At 25.9% G+C, this 23,186-nt stretch overlaps 2 protein-coding genes across 4 annotated transcripts in view; both read right to left on the bottom strand.

The window, feature by feature from the left end:
• Window positions 1-7,214: 7,214 nt before the first annotated feature.
• LOC113561275 (mitochondrial uncoupling protein 4) lies at window positions 7,215-9,786 on the bottom strand. 3 transcript variants are annotated; one of them, XM_026967598.1, is made up of 7 exons: window positions 9,628-9,786; window positions 9,197-9,393; window positions 8,828-9,086; window positions 8,647-8,769; window positions 8,314-8,511; window positions 8,140-8,232; window positions 7,215-8,079 (listed from the first exon to the last, which is right to left on the bottom strand). In XM_026967598.1, the coding sequence occupies exons 2-7, from the start codon at window positions 9,318-9,320 to the stop codon at window positions 7,905-7,907; spliced, it is 972 nt and encodes a 323-aa protein (XP_026823399.1). In that variant the 5' UTR covers window positions 9,321-9,393; window positions 9,628-9,786; the 3' UTR covers window positions 7,215-7,904. The 3 variants fall into 3 exon arrangements, with proteins under 3 accessions (XP_026823399.1, XP_026823401.1, XP_026823400.1); XM_026967600.1 differs by having other exon boundaries at window positions 9,197-9,390; window positions 9,628-9,729; XM_026967599.1 differs by having other exon boundaries at window positions 9,539-9,637.
• A 7,568-nt stretch (window positions 9,787-17,354) lies between these two features.
• Window positions 17,355-23,186, bottom strand: part of LOC113549106 — a 54,350-nt gene continuing 48,518 nt past the window's right edge. Inside the window, exon 4 of the mRNA XM_026950267.1 lies at window positions 17,355-18,201. Within this exon, the coding sequence (XP_026806068.1) occupies window positions 17,906-18,201 (296 nt within the window). The 3' untranslated portion in view covers window positions 17,355-17,905. The remainder of the gene's footprint in view (window positions 18,202-23,186) is intronic.

Here is a 23,186-nt window from a genome sequence, read left to right as displayed (position 1 = left end):
GTATAAACAAAATGTTAATAATATATGTTTAAAAATTTACTTATAGTAATATTTTGTTGAAAATAAAACAAATATATACTGTGTACACAGTGCACCTAATCCAAAATTCGAAATGTATTTGTCACGAATTATTTTAATTATTTTGAGCAGTAATCAAAAATTAATTCTTAAATATTTTCTTGTATTATATGCATTATAATATTAAACTTATTATTTATAATATACAGGTAGGCGTGTAGCTATAAGCCTATAAATTATTTTTTAAGTATGAATTTTGAATTATGAACGCCTGCATGAATACTACATAAATTACATCCAATACAATAATAAATTTGTAGTGTAAATAAAACAACGGCGGTTCAGGTAAATTTATGTTCAAAAGCAAACACTTGTCTAACCGTATTGTTTAACTTAAAAAAAAATTTAAGAAATCTAAGAATGGTGATAATTAAACGGTTTTTTATCAAAATATGTAACTTTTGATATTTCTTTAAAATTGTGTTTAAATTTCGATAAATTCACGGGTGTTTAACAGATTTGAATCAATAAAATATCCTTTTTTTTTTTAAATGAAAAACTATTTTTTTTTTATAAAAGACATTTACAATCTGTTTACATAGAAAAATAATAAGTAAATTAGATAAAATTGATTACTAGACGTGACAACGCGAGGGAAGGGAGCATCCAGTGGACACTATTTCCAATTTATTAACTTGGGGGAGGTAAAATGTTATAATAAAATAGGTGCTAAATAATATTTAGTAAATCACGAGGCCATTTGTGTTTGAGATGATGGAGGGGGTTGTCAGGAGAAGATATCTTCTCTACATCGTGGGTTAGACTTAGCCGCTTAGGCTCATAGGCGACAATTATTTTGGTGCTGTTTCATAACCTATAAATAAACAATAATATGTTATTATAGTTTATAATATATATTAAATGTTAAGATTAAGAATATAATTTAATATATAATTGTTGAAACGTACATTGATACATATTGATATATTTATTTAATTAATTACTGCAAATAAAAATAATATTATTTCCTATTTATTTAAAATATATTAATCATTAGTGGTAGCACCAGATATTTTTTATTTGTTGGGGCATTTATGTATGGGCTCGGAGTCGGTAAATTGTGTCCCCTAAAAAAGTCATAGTTATATACTATGTAAATTGCGGCCTGAGTATATTTTATATATACCTACGTGAACACGGCCTGGGATATTCCGATTTTCGGTCGGCTGTACAATTTAAAGATAAGTATTGATAATCTTTAATCGATGTAGATAATAATTTGTTCACTAATATAATATCACTATATAGAAGCCAGTGTGTATTCGACCGACGATCTTACGCACGAGGTTTTACTCTTTGATCTAAAGTTAACATTTTTTTTTTCAATTTATTGAAAATGGACATTATGTAAAGCGAAAGGAATAAAACTTTAAAAGTATTTGATGGTTTCAAATTTCGATTTCAAAAAATGCTTAAAAATGATATTTAACATTGGTGTTGCACAGTTAAAACATTGAAGTGTTTTTTGAAATTTAATCATAATAATACAATTATGAACAAATCATAAATCGACAGAAACTTAGTAATAATTTAAAAAGAAAAGCCGTCGACGATATGTTTACCAGGTCATCTAAAATTATTCATTCTCGATTAAGAAATGCTGATGTTTAACCTTGAATCTTTAACTAATCAAGATGTAATGTTGATCAAACGAAATTTATACAATGCTCGAGCTTCTTCCTACCAAAATTACCAACCACTTTTATGGAATTACACGAAATTGTTGACAACAATTTTTGTTAATTAATAACAAAGAAACAAATATTGTAGGCTTCTCTACATTAAGCAATTTAAAAGTGCTATGCAATTCGGATACTATATTTGTAGATGGTACATTCAAAAATTGTCCGAAATTATACCATCAACTATTTACCGTTCATTGTACAATAAATCAGTCTTATATCCCACTCGTTTATATTTTACTACCTTCGAAGACAACACAATACTATTTACAGGCATTTCAACATTTAGTTATAGAGTGCAAAAAAAATAACTTAAAATTCAGTCCTATTCGATTGTATGCCGATTTTGAAAACTTCCGGCTCCCGGGTATAATTTCCGAATTATACCCAGGCCGCAATTAACGTATACATAAAATATACTCAGGCCGCAATATACGTATGTACAAAATATACCCGGGCCGCAATTTACATAAAAAAATTAAAATGGGTCGCAATTTACAGCGACCCATGGGCGTATAGCTACCATATTTTCAGGAAACTATTGCTAAAATTGTTTTGGGTGTAATATGATATATTTCTAAATAAATAATCAAAAAATATATACCTACCATATTATTATTACAAATGTACTATAGTAAAAATTCAAATTTCCTCTGTTTTCTTTTATTTGTATGTATCAATACATAATTTTTTATTTTTTAACATATGCGATTTCAAAACGTGTGCAGTATTAACTTTATTGAGTATTTTCATTTCTAAATGTACAAAAAAAGCATATTTAATTTGAATACAACAGTCAAACTTAAAATAATATAACTTAAGTCTAAAAACTTTTTAAAGTGATAATTAATAATGATTTACAATTTCTTTATTTACTTACATATTTTTAACATTAAATTATAGGGGGGCAATGGAGAGGAAAAATCAAATGTTGGGGGGCACTTGCCCACCCTTGTTCCCGTGTACCACCACCCATGAGAATAGAGGTGTAAAATTGTCTTGCCCGTAGTAAGATTTTTGGAACTTGGTATTATTTGCGCGATAGAATGTTGTCACCTTATTCTTGATAAAGTCGCTTTGGAAATCTTTGCAGGGAAATACTTCGGTGTTTAATTAACGGTTTAAATAAACCTTCTGCAAGTTTTTAATTTTACAATGATTAAAAATGATATTACTTTACTTGAACTATTTTTTCTCTCAGTTTTAAATCTCATTTTGTCATATTATCTAGGTTTTTCTAATTTGTTGGATGTCTTTACTTTACATGAATGTGAAATGTTTTGAGGTAGAAACGGATGTTCACACATCTCCCACGATCTAAATGCGCTTATTTTTATTTTATATTGATTAATAACCATATAAAGTATTTACATATTATAATATAAAATGCACAACAAACGTATAGGTATAAATTATTAATAATAATAGGCCGCGTGAAAAAAAAACAAGTACAAATATAGGTAAATACCTATAAATACTTTTAATATTATTTAAAAAAATTAAATATTATACAAGTAAATTTAATTGTTGTCTATGTTGTGTTAGTTTGTTCACAATTTGTAAACGATCAACAATTATGTCTCTATAAAAATTTAGATGAGCTAGTTCAGTGTCGCTCTTGACCAATGATGGTGTTTTGTAAGTTGGTACCTTATTAGTATCTACGTCTTTAAGTGTTTTAATGTAGAACAACTAGAAAAGGAACGTCCCACAGTCGCAGTAGACACAGGAAGAGTGGCCAAAATTTTAAGAAGAATATAAATCCGTGGCAAGATTGCGAGTGATAAATTGAGTTAGTATGTATCTTAAATAAAACTATACTAAAAATGTTAACTGTGCTTGAATACGTTAATTGTTAACGATATTTATGTTTTCAAACAAGTTATGAGTATTTAAATTATAATATTTTATATACCTATAAGTTATAATTCATAACTTGTTTAACAATTAAAATACTTTAAAAAACTAACACACAAAGATAATTTTTATACCCTTAAGTATGGTAAATTTACTTTAGTTCAAAAGCTAACAGCATAGAATTGATTCTGTTGAATGCAAATTTGCTATCTTTGTTGTACAGTTGTATGATGGAAACAATAAGTGGTGAGATATCTTCTTAACAGATGTTTGACGAAAAAAATTGCTTTTTATTTTGCTTAACGCTTGAGTTAAGACTTTTGGTATAACCTGATATTCATGTTAGGCTATAACAATGAAGCGTAGAAGCCATAATCAAGAATCCATTTTAAATATGATAACATTTTGGGAGACTAAACGTGGTTGATGGAATCTTGGACTGTGGATATTTCCTAATCATGAACGTAAAAATAATTTTTTCTAGGTAGGCCCGATAGACTGATGATGAGAAGCTATGTAATAGTTGTATGTTATAGTTATACATATTGGTATAATATACTGATTTTGTATACGAAAATGCCAAATATTAGTATTTATAGTCAATGGTACCTATTTATATTATAGGTACCAAGTTTCGTGATTTTAATAATTAATAATGCGTTAATATCATAAAATAAAATAATTTATATATTTTAATTTTTCAAAATTAATTTTGTTTGTTGAAAAGTATAAATAGTTAACCTGCCATTTTAACTAGACATATAAATGTTTAATATATTGTATTGTTTTGTGAGTTCCGCTTAATGTGATCACATTGATTCAGATCATTATGATTTTATTAACCGGTTGATTCCATAAAACATTTTTAGATTCTGAATGGAGTGATGAATGTAATGATTTTACAATGATGTGTGTGTTTTTTTTAAATTTTTTTTGTGTCTGTCATCACGTTTTGGAGAAGTAATAGTGCTTTGATTTTTAACTTCAGCCCCTTTTTGAAAAGGAAAATAAATCTAGTTGGTACTCTGGGGAGTAAAATGTAAAAAATTTCTAGTGGTTTTCAAATGCGTCAGAAAAAACCCTAAAAAAGTAACGGGAAAATCGATTTTTTTTATTTTGCTGTAACTCAAAAATTAATCATTGTAAATACTTGATTTACAGACAATTAAAATTTTTGATTTTTACTAAATTTTTTTCTTGATATGCCGATAAAAAATTTGGCTTTCCATAAAATCTTTAAAATTTAATACAAAGTTTATTATAAGTTATATTTATCGTAGTAAAAAAAAAAAAAAATAAAAACCGTTAGTTAGAATTTTTGTATGTATAAGTATATAAAGTTCAAATGTTTACAAAATATGTCAAAATTGCGAAAATTTGCAAGGAATTTTGAAGATGAAAATTCATAAAATTTTTGTGAATTTTACCTAAGGTTAAAAAACCCAATACAAGGTTCTCTATAAGTTTTTCTTCAAATAACTGTAAAAATAACTCCAGCATCAATATAGAAAAATGTTTGAGCATATGAAATTTATTTATTTATGAAATCGAATAAAATAACGATATATATCACAATTTAAATATAATAGGTAATAATATAATATATCCTACTAATTACCCTAGACTGACAAATCATCTCTGATCAGAATCGTTTTTCGTATACAATGATACCTGTCATTCAAATTTAACACATCCATAATATTTTAGGTATAAATTCTTTTTTCCTGGTTATTTTGAAACTTACAGAGAATTTTAAACTTTTGACTCCCCTAAGTATTTATCTAATTCACTACAAGAAACCATTCTAAAAGTTGAAGATCAACCTATGATACCAATTATTCATACTATTATACAGTAACCGGTAGTATTGACTTATTAAATTAATGCTTAATAATAATACATAATAATATAAGATTATATAAATATATAATACAATGTCTAATTATTTTTTAATATATGTTAACAAATTTTCTCAAAAGATTACTACCACTGTTAGATAAATTTAACATCATTCCCAATCACCAATTTGGTTTTATGGCCAATTAACTCTATCGCCTACCAACTTCTTGGTTCTGTTAATTTAATATCTTCCAGTTTGGAATCTAACCTTACTGCTGAGCTGTTGGCCTCCTGCTTGCCGAAAATCAGCACTATGGTCTACTATACAAACTTAAACTTCACCCTGCACCATATTACCTTATTGTTAAATCCTATCTTGAACATTATCAGTTAGAGTGTACAATAGCTACCTATTTGGAAAGATTCTCTATACTTGCTGGCGTCCCCCGAGGAAGCGACATCAATTCACGCATCACGTTTATACTCTGTTCAAAATGAGATCATGACTTGGTGGCAAACTTGTGCGCAGGTGTATACAGCAGTCGTGTCTCATTTAATAATAACATAATTTTAACAACAACTGCAGTAAAAATACCTCTCCGTCCAATTTTTTGTTCAAAATTAAACACTTGCAATAAATTGTTGATCTACAAAGCTATTATAAGACCACCGTGGGTTTATGGTATCCAGATAAGGGGTTCCAGCAAACCCTTAAACATGAAAACTATCCAAGCTTTTTAGTCCATATGCCTCTGTCAAATCATCTCTGCTCCATGGGACATTAAAAATGCCAATCTTTAAAACTATCTAAAAACCCACTTTCTCTCATTTCACTCAAAGCTAATACACTAATAAATCGACTCTCTTCCTGTGTAACTCCTGGCAATCACCAAAAAAATTAAAACTGTCAACCTAAAGACCTGTTTATTTGATCTGTCAGGTGGTTTAACTGAGTATTTTGTATAGATTGTAATTATGTTTTTCAATAATATATAACTATAATGTTATGTATAAACAATAGTTCAAAATAATTAATGGTAGAATAAATTATAAAATATTTTGATACATAGTTTCCACTCAGAATGGTTTTTCTTATACTAATGATTATTGAATTCAAATTATATATATCAATTATAGTTGAATATAACGGGGTACATTTTAAACTCCACTATATAGTAGAGATTCCTTGGTTTTATAATTTGTTATTCACATATAGTATTACAGTATTTTATAGACAAAATTTGTTGATTTACTTTTTTTATTACATCATCAAAGGCTTTTCAACTTGTAAAAGTACAATTTATTAAGTTTGTATTGTATATCTTAGTATTTTTTCAAAATTTCTTCAAACTTGGACTGTCATTTTATGGCTGTATTAAAATAATATTATTTAATCCATATTTATGTAAATAATTAAATAAAAACCATAATAAATTGTGTGTTAGCAATAAATATTGTGTTTAATTGGCATCATAGATTGTATAATGTATTAATGTATAAGTACTTAAATACTTTTTTAGAAATGTATTACAATTTCTATAAAATATAGTTAATTTGTAATATGTATTATTAATTTGTACATACAAAAGATAATTTTACAAATAAATTAAATTGACAGATAAATTTGAGTAGTAAATATTTTAGTTAACATACTAAAATAATTGGTATTTGGCCAAATATTAAATATAGATTAAATAATTAACTTAATAAATATTTCAATACAACAGTTATTTTTTAAACATCATACATAAATAACACTAATAATAACACAAGTTTGAGCCAAAAGTGATGATAAATTTACTCTTTAGTAATATATATATTTGATGCTAGAACACAATTTTTAATTATTTTATTTTAAAGGTGTTGTTAAATTAATATTAACTGCCCATCATTTAAATACTCAATACAGAAAAATGTTGCTTATTATTTATTTTACTGTAGGTTTAAGGGTAGTATTCGAGTAAAATGACTTAAATATTACCTAATTGAAAAAAGAAAACAAGTCTATGATAATAAATCTTTTTAATATTTTGAACTACCATTAAGTAAAAAATCAAGTTAAATTAAATAAAAATGTTAAGTTAATTTAATACGGTAATAAGTAAAGAATATTAAACTTAATAATTGTATATTAAATTTGCAATAACGGAAATACGGTCAAGATTTTTCTTTATTGTTCGATGGATATGTCAGTAAATGATACTGTTATAATATAATGTCTTATCATTAATTTTGTTTGATAATTTAAGTTATAGTATTTTTATGGAATTCAATATTTAGACTACAAGAAAACTTATGTGTAGTGTTAGTGTTTGTTCAGGACCTAAACTTTCTATACAATCACAGAGGATATAGATATTGAAAATAATATCTTAACATATTTTAGAACTATTGTAAAAGATGAAAAACATAATAAAAATGAGATCTAATGATTATACTCTGTCATTTCTAAAACCCAGTAGCACCAAGCATATGGCGTATTTGTTCAAAACTCATCCAAAAAGTTAATGACCAGGGTGCCATTCTGATCCAAACAGGTAAAAATCCTTTGTAAAGAGCAAAAAACCCTTCATTTTCAATAGTCTTAAACAAGCAATCCAAAGATCCTTTGTATATCAAACCACTGAAAAAAAAAATATTAACAACATTGAATCCTAAAAATATTTATAGTGATTGATCTTACATTCCATTTTTGTCAGTTGGTTGATTCATAACACGTGTTTTTACAACATCTGCTGGAGTTCCTAATGTAGCTGCTACTAATCCAGCACATATGCTAAAGTAATAAATCAAATTTATAAATATTTAGTTTATATAAAATGAAAAATAAAAACAACTAAAATCAATAAAAATATACCTAGAAAGGCAATGTAGAAGATGTGAATCAGGTAACCCAGTTTTGTGCATAATTATTTGCTTAGCTGTATCATAAGTAGTCAAATCACCAAGATTTACAAGAGCAGCACGTTGTACATTAGGTATTGATCCTTTCCACAAACCACGAACACCACTTTCAGATACTATTTTTTTGAATGCATGTGCTGCACTTAACACTCTTGTATACAATGATAAAATATTATGTAAGTTGATTTAAAATGATTGTATAAACAATAATTATAAAATATATTATTCAACTATTTATATAATATAGTATAATATATTCCAGTTGCACAATAAATAATTGGTATACCTAGCAGGCTCTCCCATCAGACGCCGTTTACCTTCCATCTGTATTTGAACTTTGATCAAATCAGCTGGACTAGCAACATACTGAGCAATTACACCAGATATGACTCCACTTATGGCTGATTTCCTGAAGTTAAATAACAAATCAAAGAATCTACCTATTTATGTTGTTTATTTGTGAATACCAAATCGGAAATGATCCATCTTCGTTTTTTAATAATATTTTATCACGCATGGTTTCGTACGATACAATCCTAATACCAGAATACACTACATGTCTATAGAGCGCAGGCGTCACACCTTGCCATAATTTTAGGGCACCTTCTTCATTAGCAATGCCGATAGCCGTTTTTATCATGCCTCTATATTGTGTAGGTTTACTGCTAGAAGCCACTTCACCTTGTATTTGTAGACGAGTCTTGGTCAAATCCAAAGGATATGTCACTGCACAAGAAAAATGTAATATAACACAAATATTTAGGTACAAGTTTGTATCAGTTTATTATTACAAATTAAGTACATATGAATTCTACAGCTATCATAAAAGTACTTACATATTTCTGCAACACTGGCAGCCACCACAGACACAATATATGTACACCAGAATGAATCAGCATAGTTGTATACTTTGGTTCCAGGTGCTTTGTCTTTGATGGATACCACTTGTGTGAACACCATTATTGGATTTGTTAAACACTGTTATAATTATCATCAGACACGTTACTGAAATGTAAGTCACTGGTAACTGCTGCTGTATAAAAAATAAGTGATGAACACAATCGATTGATTAGTGATTGGTAAGTATGAGCTGCATTATTATAATTAATAACTACTGTCGAATCATGAGATTAGATAGAAAATAAAACACAAAAGTAGGTAGATAAAATACTAAGTACCTATTTGGGAGAATAAGGAAGTTGATAGTGTAGAATAAGTAGGATTCTATTTGTTCGATTAAATAATTCGATAGACTATAAATACTTACCATTTAGAGGATTTGACCCTGTAAAGTTTTATGTATTTTATAGTTTAAACACATTTGACATTCAAAGTCAAACATCATTCTAACGACATCGAAAGAATTTCGAGATTATAAACACTGATAAGGACAACCTGATGTTCTGGCCATATGGTTGTTTGATAACAGTGGCTAATGCCTATATCACAGAATAGATTAAACTTCATCAATTCTGTGCCTTTATAACATAAAAGTATAAAACATCATATGATTAAACTACATAATATATTTCGTATTATTTTTAGACATTACCTATGTCTATTATTATTTTAGATCAAATCAAAAATTAAGAACAGGCCTAATAAACCACAAATGAAAATATAAATGTTATAAATGTAATATATAATGTTTAGATAATATTCAAAACCGTTTCCTACGATTTATTGCCTTCAAATGTAATTTAAATCGTATGCCTCATTCTCTTTATGAACCACTATTACGTTATTTTGATATTGGTAGTTTATCTGAACGAAGAAAAATATTTGATATGAAATTCTTATTCAAGCTCGTCATAGGTTACATTAATTGCCCTGAAATTTTAGGTTTTCTTAATTTTTTTGTCCCTCAGTGCAGAACTAGACCAACCACTATGTTTTATATTTTTACACATAAAACAAATTATATGTCTGCTTCTCCTATGAATAGGATAATGTCAATAGCAAATGATTTAAACATTGATTTATTTAGTTTTAATTCCATAGAATTATTTAATAATTATGTAAACAAAATTTGTTGTATTTAAATATGTAGTACTGCTTATTATTTATTATTATTGTATTATTACTGTATTATTATTGTATTCTAATATTCAGTTATGAACTATGTTATTTAAATTATTGTAATTGAATCGTCTGATCCGTTGAAATAAATAAATAAATAAATAAAATATATTTTAATGTAAACTGAATTCGAATGTAGAGTACAAGTAGGTATAAGTAAAAAGTACAATAATATTATTTATTTTATTAGCGGATAATGTATATTTTCTGTAGTAGATAATAAATACTAATACAAATGTTTAAAACTTTAAAAGTAGTCTATAGGTACCTTTGTATAAAATAATAATGATTTTATTGCTTTTTTTATATTATTAAAAATACATCTGGATCTGGTATCATATATATATCAAAAAATGTACAGAGGTGTGTTTACAAATAAAATATAATAGATATATTATTGTCTTATATTTATTGATAGATATCTATTGGTCATTTTGATGTATTTGAGTAGTTTGATTATAGCAATAACTAGTAGGATTCGGGCTGTGAATTATTTAAAGGTTATTTTATTTTTTACTGTTGGAACGTGACGAAAATCTTTCCTCTACTCACCTTCATTTAGTGTTATTGTTAAGCATTTACAGTTATATACATTTATAAATATTAAGAACAAAAATAATATGTATTCAAAAATAAAAAACCCGGTTGTGTTTGAGAAGAAATGATCTAATTACAGTAACTAAATAAAACATACATTATGTTCACCTGAAATTGTATATAAATAATAATTATAATAATTATACTCATAATACAGAACACTAATACCTGGAAATTGGAATCTATGTAGTTTATATTCTAAGCAGTATAATGTATATAAGTATAAATATACAAATTATAGTACGATAAATGATAACCTTTCAGTATTTAATCAACCTATATAGAATACAAATGATATAAGTACCTATACATAACATGTAGACTATACAGATATACGATGAAATTTTTATATAGTCATCTATAGACTTAAAATATATACATTTACGGCATTGGCGCTGTTATAAATTTTAACCTTTGAACATTTCCGATATTTTTGTATAAATCCTTTTAAGCATTTAAATTGGTTAATCAAATATTATTTATCTAAGTTTCTTATAAAATTATTATTTTTATAGCAACCTTTTCGTTGTCTGTCTGATGTCTGGATTTTAAAAACATTTTTATATTTCTTATTTTTACTTTAGTCTATAATATGTAGGTAAATAAATAATAATATATAAATTGCATCGGCATGTCGCAATCAGTGACATATTTATAATTCATTTTTGTCGTGGGAAGGGGGAGGTCATAATAGTGAAATTATTTTATAAATTAATATAAAATACATAAACTCAATTAATATTATATTAATTTCATAAGGTTGTAAACATTTATTGATAAAAAATGCAATGTCATTTGAACTAAAATTATTAGCATCAATAGCATCAGTTATAAATTAATAGTCAGCTGGAGACGGCACATGAGAATTTATTTTTTATGTAGACGCTGTTGGTACATCATTTTGAGTTACTTTTATAATAATTATTATTTAACATAATAATATGTATTAGTGTATTGTCAAAATAATATTTATAATTTATAAATGCAACATTTTAAGATTTTTTTGAGTTTAAAATTATTATATTTATATTTAATTATATATTTTTATAATATAGTCAATATAAATAAAATCGACATAATACGTTGAAAAACTTGTAATTAACATGCAGTTAAAAATATATTCTTAAATGTAGCTAATTATTAAATTAAATTAATAAATATAAAGGAAGAGGGAATAATATTGAAAAATTAAAAATGTATTTAGACACTAAAAAGAAAGTATTTTATTTTTAATGTAAACAACCAATCAGTGAGATGTTGTTTTTAACTCTTTAGATAATTGATACTATAGATAATATTTAAATATTTTTCTAAATTAATTTTTTTTTTATGGCATTATAGTATTTTGGTGTAAAGTAGTTTACGATTTTTTATCAAAAGATTTATTATAAAAAATCACTTAAGTATTCTGAACGTTCTTTTTTAGGTTTTAATTAATAATAACTCAAAAATTAACGCTTTTGACTAAAGATTATATATTATTGCAGTTATAAATAAGAAATTTTCTTAAAAGACTTTACTGGAAAATCTGAAAGCTATTTGAGAAGTAGACCTCTAAAGTTTACTTACGCAGATATATATATATATATATATACGAATAATTTGTTTTTGTTGTGTCGCTAAAGGATATAAAAGCTTTATTGGCTATTCCACCCCAAACCAACAAACTGTTCTGTAATAAAGCTTGGTATAATGATAGTTAGGTTACAGCATATTATACATTATACAAAATGTTTGGATTGGTGGAATATAACATAAGTTACAAAAACTAAAATTCAATCCCTATAGTCACAATAGTCGCATAAATAGATTATTGATATTTTAATTTTAAATTACAACTTAAAATTTTATCATTATTATAGTATAGTACCTATTATTTATTATAGCATTATATTTACTATCGGTTTTTAATTTATAAATTAGTACCAATAACGTACCGTAGAATGCTATGAATGTAGGTGCGTACAGAGGCGGACGCAGGAAAAAATTTCCTTTTTTGGAGAGGGGGTGGGTTGAAAAAATAAGAATAATTACCATTATTTTGAAATAATTATTAATTATTTGAAATTGATCATCCATTCATTTGGAAGGGGGGTGAACCCCAAAACCCCTCCCTGCGTCCGCCAATGGGTGCGTGGTATAATTAACTTAAAATGTATCCAAGTATTTTAAAAATTTGATAGTGCATGGTAAACAATATACGTAATAATATACCTAATAGTGAAAAGTTTCAAGTATTTTAAAATAATATTCTTAATTATGATAAATAAGTCTCTACGCGCGGTCACTTATTTCTTAATTTAAACATTTTTTTTTAAAAAAAAAAGGTTTTTGTAGAATTTCTCATTTATTGCTTTTTTTTAGATTTACCCAAATATTTATAAAAGTATTACTTTTAACCCCCTAGTACCAATTAAATCTTATTTACTACCAGAAAATTGAAGTATTTTCACTAAGTTTAGTATACTCAAAAGGTAATAATAGATGCAATAAAAAACAACATACATCAATGTAAAATCATACACTGCAGGTTGTTCCACTCACAATCTAAAATTGATTTAATAGTTAGCATTATAGCTAATATTTAAAATATTAATTATGAATAAATAAATTATATAGTGGGTTGATTATATTGTTCTTATAGTTTTTAATTAAAATTTACAAAGTTATGATTTTTATAAAATTATCTGAAACGTACATAAAATTGAAATATATTATAAATTTTATATTTTGATAGAAATATTAGAAGTTTGGTTTCAATAAATTAATAACAGTATAAATATTTGTATCTTAATGAATTAATTGGTATAATTTTTTCAATCTAGGTTTTGTAGTGAAGGTATCTAAATATTTTAATCCATTAGGTGTGATGTATAAGTACTTAATGATTATATATACAATTACTCAATATAGGCGTAAGTGAGATCACATGCACAGTTTATTTTTTCTGTGCAATTTATAAGAATTAATTTTTAAAGTATTTTTACTGCGTTGGATTAATTATTAATTACAAGTTTATCTTAAATTATACATTTAAGCTATTATACAGGGTGGTGTCCCGCGAGGATTTACTCATTGCGATATCTCCTGAAATAATGGAGATATCATAATTCTGGTTTTTTAATAAGATTCACAAGGACAAGAACTATAAATATTTCATGTTTTAATATATTTTTATGTTTTAGTAAAAAAGTTAAAAAATGTATTTTAGATTCTGAACGGAGTGATGGATGTATTGATTTTATAATGATGTACTTTTTTTTATTTTTGTGTATGTTATCACGTTTTGGAATAGTAATAATGCTATGATTTTTGACTTCAGCCCCACTGAAAAAGAAATTGAATCTTGTTCGTATTTTGGGGTCGAAAGTAAAAAATTTTCAGTAGTTTTCAAAAGCGTCAGGATAAACCCTAAAAAAGTAACAGAAAAACGAGAATTTTTACGCATAACCAGTTTTCGACAAAATTGATTTTTTGATTTTTCTGTGACTCAAAAACGAATTATTGTAAATAATTGAAATTTTCACGTTTATATTTACAATTAAATTTTCAAAATATTTAGAATTTTTTTAAACTATAAACCATTGAAATTTTCGATTTTTCTAAATTTTTTTTCCTGAAATGAATTTTGAAATTGAAATTTATATCTAAAGTTAAAAAATCCTAATACAATGTTCTCCATAACTTTTTTTTTCAAATAACTGAAAAAAAAACTTCAGCGTCAATATAGAAAAATTTTTATGAGCATACGAAATTTATTTTTTTACAAATTCGAGTAAAATAACGATATATATCAAAATTTAAATATAGCTGATAATATAATATATCCTTCATTCCTACTAATTATCCTAGACTGATAAATCATCTCTGTTCAGAATCGTTTTTCGTATATAACGATTCCTGTCATGGCTGTCATTGCATTCAAATTCAACATATCCATTATAGGGAACTGTGACCTACTCTCCGTCTCTACTATACAGCAGAGCAATATCCACTTGTCTACCTTTTTTTATTTAATTATTTAAAAAAAAATTGAAGATTAGTAGTTTATTTTTCTGAAAATATTGATGTTTCAACATTTTAATTTCATCAATCTCCTGATTTTTAATATTTTTTCTAGTTTCGAAAAAACCGTGAATTACGATAGTGCCATAGCGATATCATTGTATCAAACATGTGGGCCGTGTGCTCGTACGGCTTTCAGTGTGGCTCGCAATAAACATAATACAGTGAATAACCTTGTTTAACGGACACATCTAAATAGCCGACATTTTTTGGGGAACGGGGACATTTTCACTACTTTTCTACAGGAAAACTTCTAAATACTGGACACTCTAAATAATGAATACTTTTATGGCATTTTAAATTTTGATTTTAATCATCTCTATTGTAATTTATGGAATTAGAAAATACATAAATATACGAAATGACTTCGTGTCAAAATACGAAACAATCTAAAGCAGTTAGGGGTCACCAACTGGCCGATCGCGGTCAGACAAACACTTTTTTTACAGACTCTTATCCGCGCGCGGAGTAGATTTTAAAACTATAGATTCTAAAATAACTAAAACGCTTATTATCATATATTATTCATTTGTTCATTTGTTCATTATTTCTTATTATGTTATCAGTTTTTGTAATTTCCTACGCAATATTGTGTTAGGCGTACCAAACGAAACACACAGTCTTTCTAATGTTAACGCACCTTAAAGTTTAGGAATTAAGGTTAACTTTAAATCATTTCCGTATGTCTATTCAAAACCCCAAGTGAAATGTAAAGGTTTTTTCTTTACTATAGTCAATATAACTTTTATGAATATTTTAGACATTTTAAAGGAAACTTTCAATTTTGTTCATATCATGTTCAAGCATTTATGATACCTAGCTATATAGCTCTATAAGTAATTAAATAAAATCAAGAATAGCATATTAAATATTTTAAAGTCTAAGCATTTTGGTTTCAACAAATTTCAAACGAAATAATTTTAAGTTATACGAAATATACTAATTTGGAACTAATAATATTTTAATTTTTAGTTACCATCTTATTTATTTAAACTATATTAACAAATTATTTTTAATTTAAAAACGAACTACCAATACGTTTTGTACATTATTTTAAATATTACACATGTCCATATTTTAGAATTATAGAATACCTACACGTTGATCATAACTAATTAAAATATACCAACTTATCTTTATAATTTTTATTCTAAACATATTTAATTATAATCATTATTTTATTTGTAAATCGTATTCTTGAAGTCTTAAACTAAAAGAACATTGCAAAAGTTAACAAATCGTAATTTAAGTCATAAATTTAAAAACAATATAAAATAATAAATAAAAAGTAAATTTACATAATTATTCTTAGACGTTAGACATATAGGTAAATTATACATGTTATTATGGTGACAGTATATGGTAAATATTATAATTTTTATCATATCATAATGTCTTTAAAATTAAACAATTAACATCACATTTAATCTATATAATAGGCTTAAGTATAAAAACAAAAATCTAAAAAAATAAAAATGATCGTATTAATATTTAATTATAAACAATCATTACTTAAATATATTACCTATTAAATAATAATATTTAGTTTGATAATTACTACACTTTGAAAATACTATTCAACATGCATAAGAAATATTATTCAAATTTTATTTATAACCTAATCAATGATTTTTAAAAGTTCGTCAGCCTGGCACCTCGAATTCATAATTTTGATCTCAAACCTATTTAGATAATTAGTACCTAATTTGTAACAATTTGTAACGCAACCCAGTCCAGCACCCGGAAAAAATTAAGACTTTTTGGGTAAAGCTTGTGTTACAAATTCTAATTTTTGCGTTACAAATTGTTACAAATTAGATACTAATTATCTAAATAGGTTTGAGATCAAAATTTTGAATTTGGGGTGCTGGGCTGTCGGACCTGATTTTTAATACATATATTGAACTGTTATACAATATATGCTTTGACGATTTAATTCTGCCGAAAACTTTTTTTCTCACATTTACATATTATACATCTTTAGATATGATTTATACATCGAACAATGAAAAAATTAAGTTTACAAATATTTACTGAAATCTACTTCCAATGAAAAAAAAAATGAGTGCGTGAAAAGTTTTGAAATTATTGTCTTGAATTCTTATTTTGAACAATAAATTCTAAAGAAAAATAAAGCACTATTTGTTATTGAATATTTTGCCAGAAAATGTTCATTAAAAATATGAAGTTTTGGAATAAAATATATTTAGACTCTTGTGTGGTTTAAATAAAATTCATTTTATATTGGGTTTTTTTTCTTATTACGGATGTTATATTTTTTACGAATCAATATATTTTTTAGATTCTTTTACTGATAAATCTGTTAAAAATGTAGTTTCGGGAATTATATTATTAAGTGCTATCATAGTTTGACAACAGGGCAGTAGTGTATTTTATTCAATTCGCATAATTTGGTACCAATAATATAATATGAGATCATCATATGTGTATATTTAATACATTTAGGCGTAAAAAGCACGATTTTCTTGTAGGGAGGTTGTTCGAGATTTGGTCATCGCTGAGAAAAAGTTTTGGAATCGTAATTTATTTTTTACAATAATGCAAAGCGTTATTTAGTTGAAAATGTATATACAACGTTCGTGTAAATGTATACAATAAAATACATAAATTACTTAATGTTGTGATAAGCACAGAGTGTTTGTCACGTGGCATTCGTCGTAACCAGTATACTTTGGTATATGGTTTTATATAACCCATGCCACTTTAGTGGCTCTGTCCGTGGATAAATGGCTAGGTCCGATTACGCTGACCGAAGCCGTGGGCGCTTGGACTTCCGGGCCGGGTCAATCGGGATCGTACTTGCAGTCAATGTGCACCAACGCAGCAGTGGAAAGCAGCGTGAGCAACGTGAGCAAAATGAGTATGGTGGCAAGCACGGCGATCTGTCCGTTCCGGAACAGTGACCGTGCTGAAAAATACAGCAGACAGGCGTGCAACAGACACGCGGCTAGCCATAGCACTGTGAGCGCCACCGCGGACCGGATGGTGGGTCCCAGAAACCGGAAAGGTTGTAGTCGCGGGTCACACAACTGTTGCGGTCGGTAACCGCTAAAACCGTGGCTCATGTAAATGCTTCCGGCTGTATAACACAAAATTGTAACGAACAAATATCAATGATGTATATTAATATTTTTATACAACATTTTAATATATAGTTTAATGATAACATAGAACCGAGTGTTGAATTTAGCGGAGGCGTTGTGAGTGCATACACTGAGATTTGAGTTAGGTACTTAATCTAATCAAGTTTGAGGTTGTTTTAGAGGCCTCGGGATTCTTTAACTTTGTAAGAATATAAATTAATAAACAATTAATAATGGTCAAGAAAATAATAATTACCCGTATCCGCACGTTCATTCTAGACCAGGAATGTCAAACCACGCTGCCCTTGGTTCTTTTTTTTTTATAGGATATGACACCTCAATGGTTTATCGATAAATTATGTGAAAATAAATTTTCATTTTTTCTCGTTACTATGTTAGAGATGTATATTAGTACGAGTATTGTATGTACTTTCTCAGTGATAATTGTTGTAAATTTGTATAAAATGTTAATCTTAATAAGTTTGTTGTGCGGTCCACATAGAATTCTATTAAATATTTTTGGGTCATTTAAACATCATATTTGACAGTTTGACATGCCTATAATAGACTTTAATGGGTTCAGTTGTATCCTTATTTGATTCGATGGGAATACACGATAGAGGGAATAAAACACCGAAAAATATATAATTATTGTATGAATAAATTACATCAGACACAAAAAATACATCATAATTGTTAAATTAATACATTCATCACAACGTTAAACATCTAAAATGTGTCTTAAATCAAATTAATTGAGATACAATAGTAGAAAAACACGTTTTTTTTTAATAAATTCCACTATACATTAAATTTAAATAATATATAATATATGTTAGTATTAGAAGCTATTACTTAATAGGGTTAGACACAATTGTATAACATGTGTTTACCAATTAATTTATTGATTTTGTGACTTGCGAATAAATAATGAATCACTTTAGAACTGGATGAATTTATGTATTTCGTCAGTTTTAATAATTCTTTCTTGAGCATAAGTTCTTATTCAGAAATTTTTTCAAAAATATTATGAATAATTTAAATTTAAGTTCCTCAATTATCTTTGCTTTAACTAAATATTACTGGGAAATTAAGATTATAATTTAACCTTTTTTTAATTACAAATTATTTATAGGTATTTATTATTGTATTTAAATATATTATATATGTATTGACAATTAAGTATAATGTATTTAATATTTATTATTTATTGATAATGCCATTAATTGGTTAATCATTATAGTTCATAAAGCATTCATTTGCGATAGAACATTAAAGCGCATTAAGTAAAATGACCCAAGGAAAATTGATCTTTAACTTTGTATAGCTTATATTGTATGAACGTCTTATACAGATAGCAGGATTCAACATTTAAAAGTGATTACATAAGACTAAAAGAGGTAGACTATTTAATACCTTTCTCTATATTTTACTTTATTATTTTACTAAGAATTTTACAATATATTACTTGGTTATTATTTTCTTTATTTTTATCTCTTTGAAATATTATAAATATAATTGTACATTAAAACAGGTAATAAAAGGTAAAGAAAATATTAAGCACACGATTAAAAAAAATAATAACAATGACAATATAGTTAAAAGTCATAAAATACTCATAGTAACATATATATATTATGTATAATTATTTGAACATTAGTTTAACACTAATTAATATACAAATCTAAGTATACTTATCATCAAATTATCATAAAACAATTAAAATATATATTTACAAAGCTTTCACAAAGTGTTATAAAATATAATGAAATTAAGTATAATACCAACTGTAACCGTATTAATTTAATTTAGTTAAAAACGTATTCAAATCAAACAACTCATTATATTTTAAACCATGGTTGTTAACATTTTTATTTTTTTTTTGATCTTACCCAAATGTCTGATTTATTCATATGGAGAATTGTTTGACAGTTGATTTACACTATATAAAAAAAGTTTAATGTTAAAATTACAGATTACTAACGTTGTTCAGAATGTTTTAGTGCGAGTTAATAAAGTAATGTAACTATTTTGTAGTTTCTTTGTCATGATAAGAACTTTGTATTAATACATATTTTCAAATCATCATAAGTCGAAAGTAATATTTATTATAAAAAAAAGAAAACTTAAATTTTTAATCAAAAATTAATTTTAAATGCATATTTAATGTACTTATAAGTACAGGCTATTAAAACTTTCTGCAATAATAACAATTCAAATTAATTTAATCTCTATATATTTCTAATATTTTATCTCAATTCGTTTTGGACTTAAATTTTATCATTAGCCCGCTTATTTGCTTTGTATCAAAAGTTCTTAATAGGTAGGTATGTTTCTGTAGTAATTAATTTTTACCATCATCTTAATTATTATCCATGGTTACAATCTGTTTGTATTAAAATTTAAAACTAAAATTTATATTTAAAATTGAAGTAAAATGTTGAATTTTTTCTGTCTATCATTACTTTTCGGGGCAGTAAAAGAAGAATTCATTCTTAATATTTATCTAATATCTGTAATATTAGAACATCAATGTTGATACTTTTCTTTTAACTCGTGAATTTGGACATCTCGTATTTTCCACACTATGGTATGTATCATATAATGATATTCAAATAATATTCATATGCATAAATAATGATTATTGTTTGGTAAATTCTATATATATTTGCAGCAATTAAAATTAGAAAAATTATATTTACGTTTTGTACAAATATTTGTCATTAGATATCAGTTTTTGCATTAAAATATTGATTTCCATTGAAGCAAATTAATTTGAAGCTTTTCCTTTTATTTACTTTTTGTTATAGTTAATATTGAAAACCATAATATTATAATAATTACTTATGAATTATAGAATATATAAATTATGTAGATAATATAACGGGCTAACAGTAAAATATAGGTAGGTTACCGGTCCATTTAAATGTATTATTGGATTCGGATGATGATCTATATAAAATTAAAATTATCTATTGTATAAAATAGTAAATACTATAAATGTATAATATATTATAATACCTAGACTATAAAGGTAATCTATACTGCTGGTCTCTGGGTACTTCTTTAACTAATATATTGTTGATAATAAATGAATAAGAACTGTATTTCACACTACTTATTTGCTTTCAAAATTAAAATTATCGTGTAATTTTGTATAATGTATTATTTCTAAAACAAAATAAATAAAAAAATTATTTTTAATGTTATGGAAATTAAAACGAATGTACTAATATGACATTTTGTGTCTATCAACAATTGATTTCAAAATAAATACTAAAGATGATATCTTTATTCTTTAGTTGTACTGAATGTCATGGTCAATTGAGTGAATTTATACAAACGACCGGCACGCTAATAAATCTTACGAGCCTATGGGATTTGGCCAACTAATTCCTGCAAGTAATTAATTTAATTGCGAATTTGAAAATTGGAGAAGGATAATGAGTTTTTTCTTTATCTTACAAGGTTTTTTTTTATCTGTGATAATGATTTTGAATGCTTATCTATTCATTCGTTATAACGTCTACTTAATAAATAAATTAAAAAATTGTAGGTATATTGTATAGTGTAAGTATTTTGAATTCATAAAAATTTCATGTATTGAAATTATTTATAAAAAATATTTATGGTTGATATTTTAACTAAATTTAAGACTTAAATTGTTTGTCATAATAAATGTGTATGGATACAAAAAAAAAAAAAATAATAATGTTATAATACACATTGTTTTGTTGTTTATCAATCAATTTTATACAATGAACTTGTGGGTTAGTTATGTTTTACTTTTTAGTCGGAAATAGAAAAACAATTTAAGTTGGGAATGGTTGAAAACGAAATAGTGAATGATTGTCGGAAGTATATTTTAAAGAAGACATACACATAATATACACGATGTGCGGAGTTCTTTAACTGCGATCAGAGACCATAATGAGTGCCTACTAATCTAGTCGGCTTTATTGTCTCACGGGGTCCAAAGATTGGAACAATGAACCTGAAAAGCACATTCAACTAGTCTTAATACATACTGTTCCAAAATCCCAGGATAACGTATGTATAGTGTTTGGGTGTGTTTGATTTATCAGAATGAAGTAATGTTCTTAAAATTAATATATTTTTGTTGTTGTCGCTAGTTTAAGTGATTTGTTTATTTTGATGCATAATAAAATAATACGTACCATGCAGAAATTTATAATGATAAAAAAATAAGCACAAAAATTGAGAGTTATCTAAGAAGGTATACGGAGAAAATAATTTGATTAGATTTCTGGACTGATGCTTAGAACGCTTTTAGTTTTTTTAATGTCTTTTTTTCTCAAACAGGCTGACGCATTGAGGTCATAATGTAATATTAAATTTATCGCGAAAACGTAAGTTTTTTCATCTATTCAGTTTAGTATCGTCTAAAAGTTCATTTGTATTTTGTATGCCAATAAACTCAAAATAAATGAGCTTCTATAGAAAATATCAAATAGTATAACATGGATTTATTTATTTTAAACGTTTGATATTTCATAAATATATTTTTTAAAGTCTGTTAAATTTTTAATACAAGTATACATTTTGTGTTCGAATTTATTGTTATATTTGATATGAGATATACTTATTATATAAAAACAAAAGGTATGTTTATAAATAAATATATGTTTTGATTCATTTTTTAATCATTAAGTATATTTGTCTTAGTATTATAGCACTTTATCATAATGTTTGTATAAAATCTCTTTAAGTTCTTGATTCACATGAGATTCAATGATTTCGGCGTAGAAAAGTTTTATGCACAGTTTATCTCAGTACTCGAATAAATAGAAAAAAAATACTGACTTTAAAGAAAAAATAATTGTAAAATCTATTATGTTGCTATATATAAATGTAAATACTAACCATATAATACATTAATAAATCATATCTATATTGTTTAATATATAAATGTATTTTACTGACTGATTCATCACATCCATTTAATGCGTAATGTAGATTA

Source organism: Rhopalosiphum maidis, chromosome 4 (assembly GCF_003676215.2).
Source record: "Rhopalosiphum maidis isolate BTI-1 chromosome 4, ASM367621v3, whole genome shotgun sequence".
NCBI classification, from domain to species: Eukaryota; Metazoa; Arthropoda; class Insecta; order Hemiptera; family Aphididae; genus Rhopalosiphum; species Rhopalosiphum maidis.
Note: the sequence above shows the minus strand (reverse complement) of the source record. Positions and strands in the feature narration are given on the sequence as shown.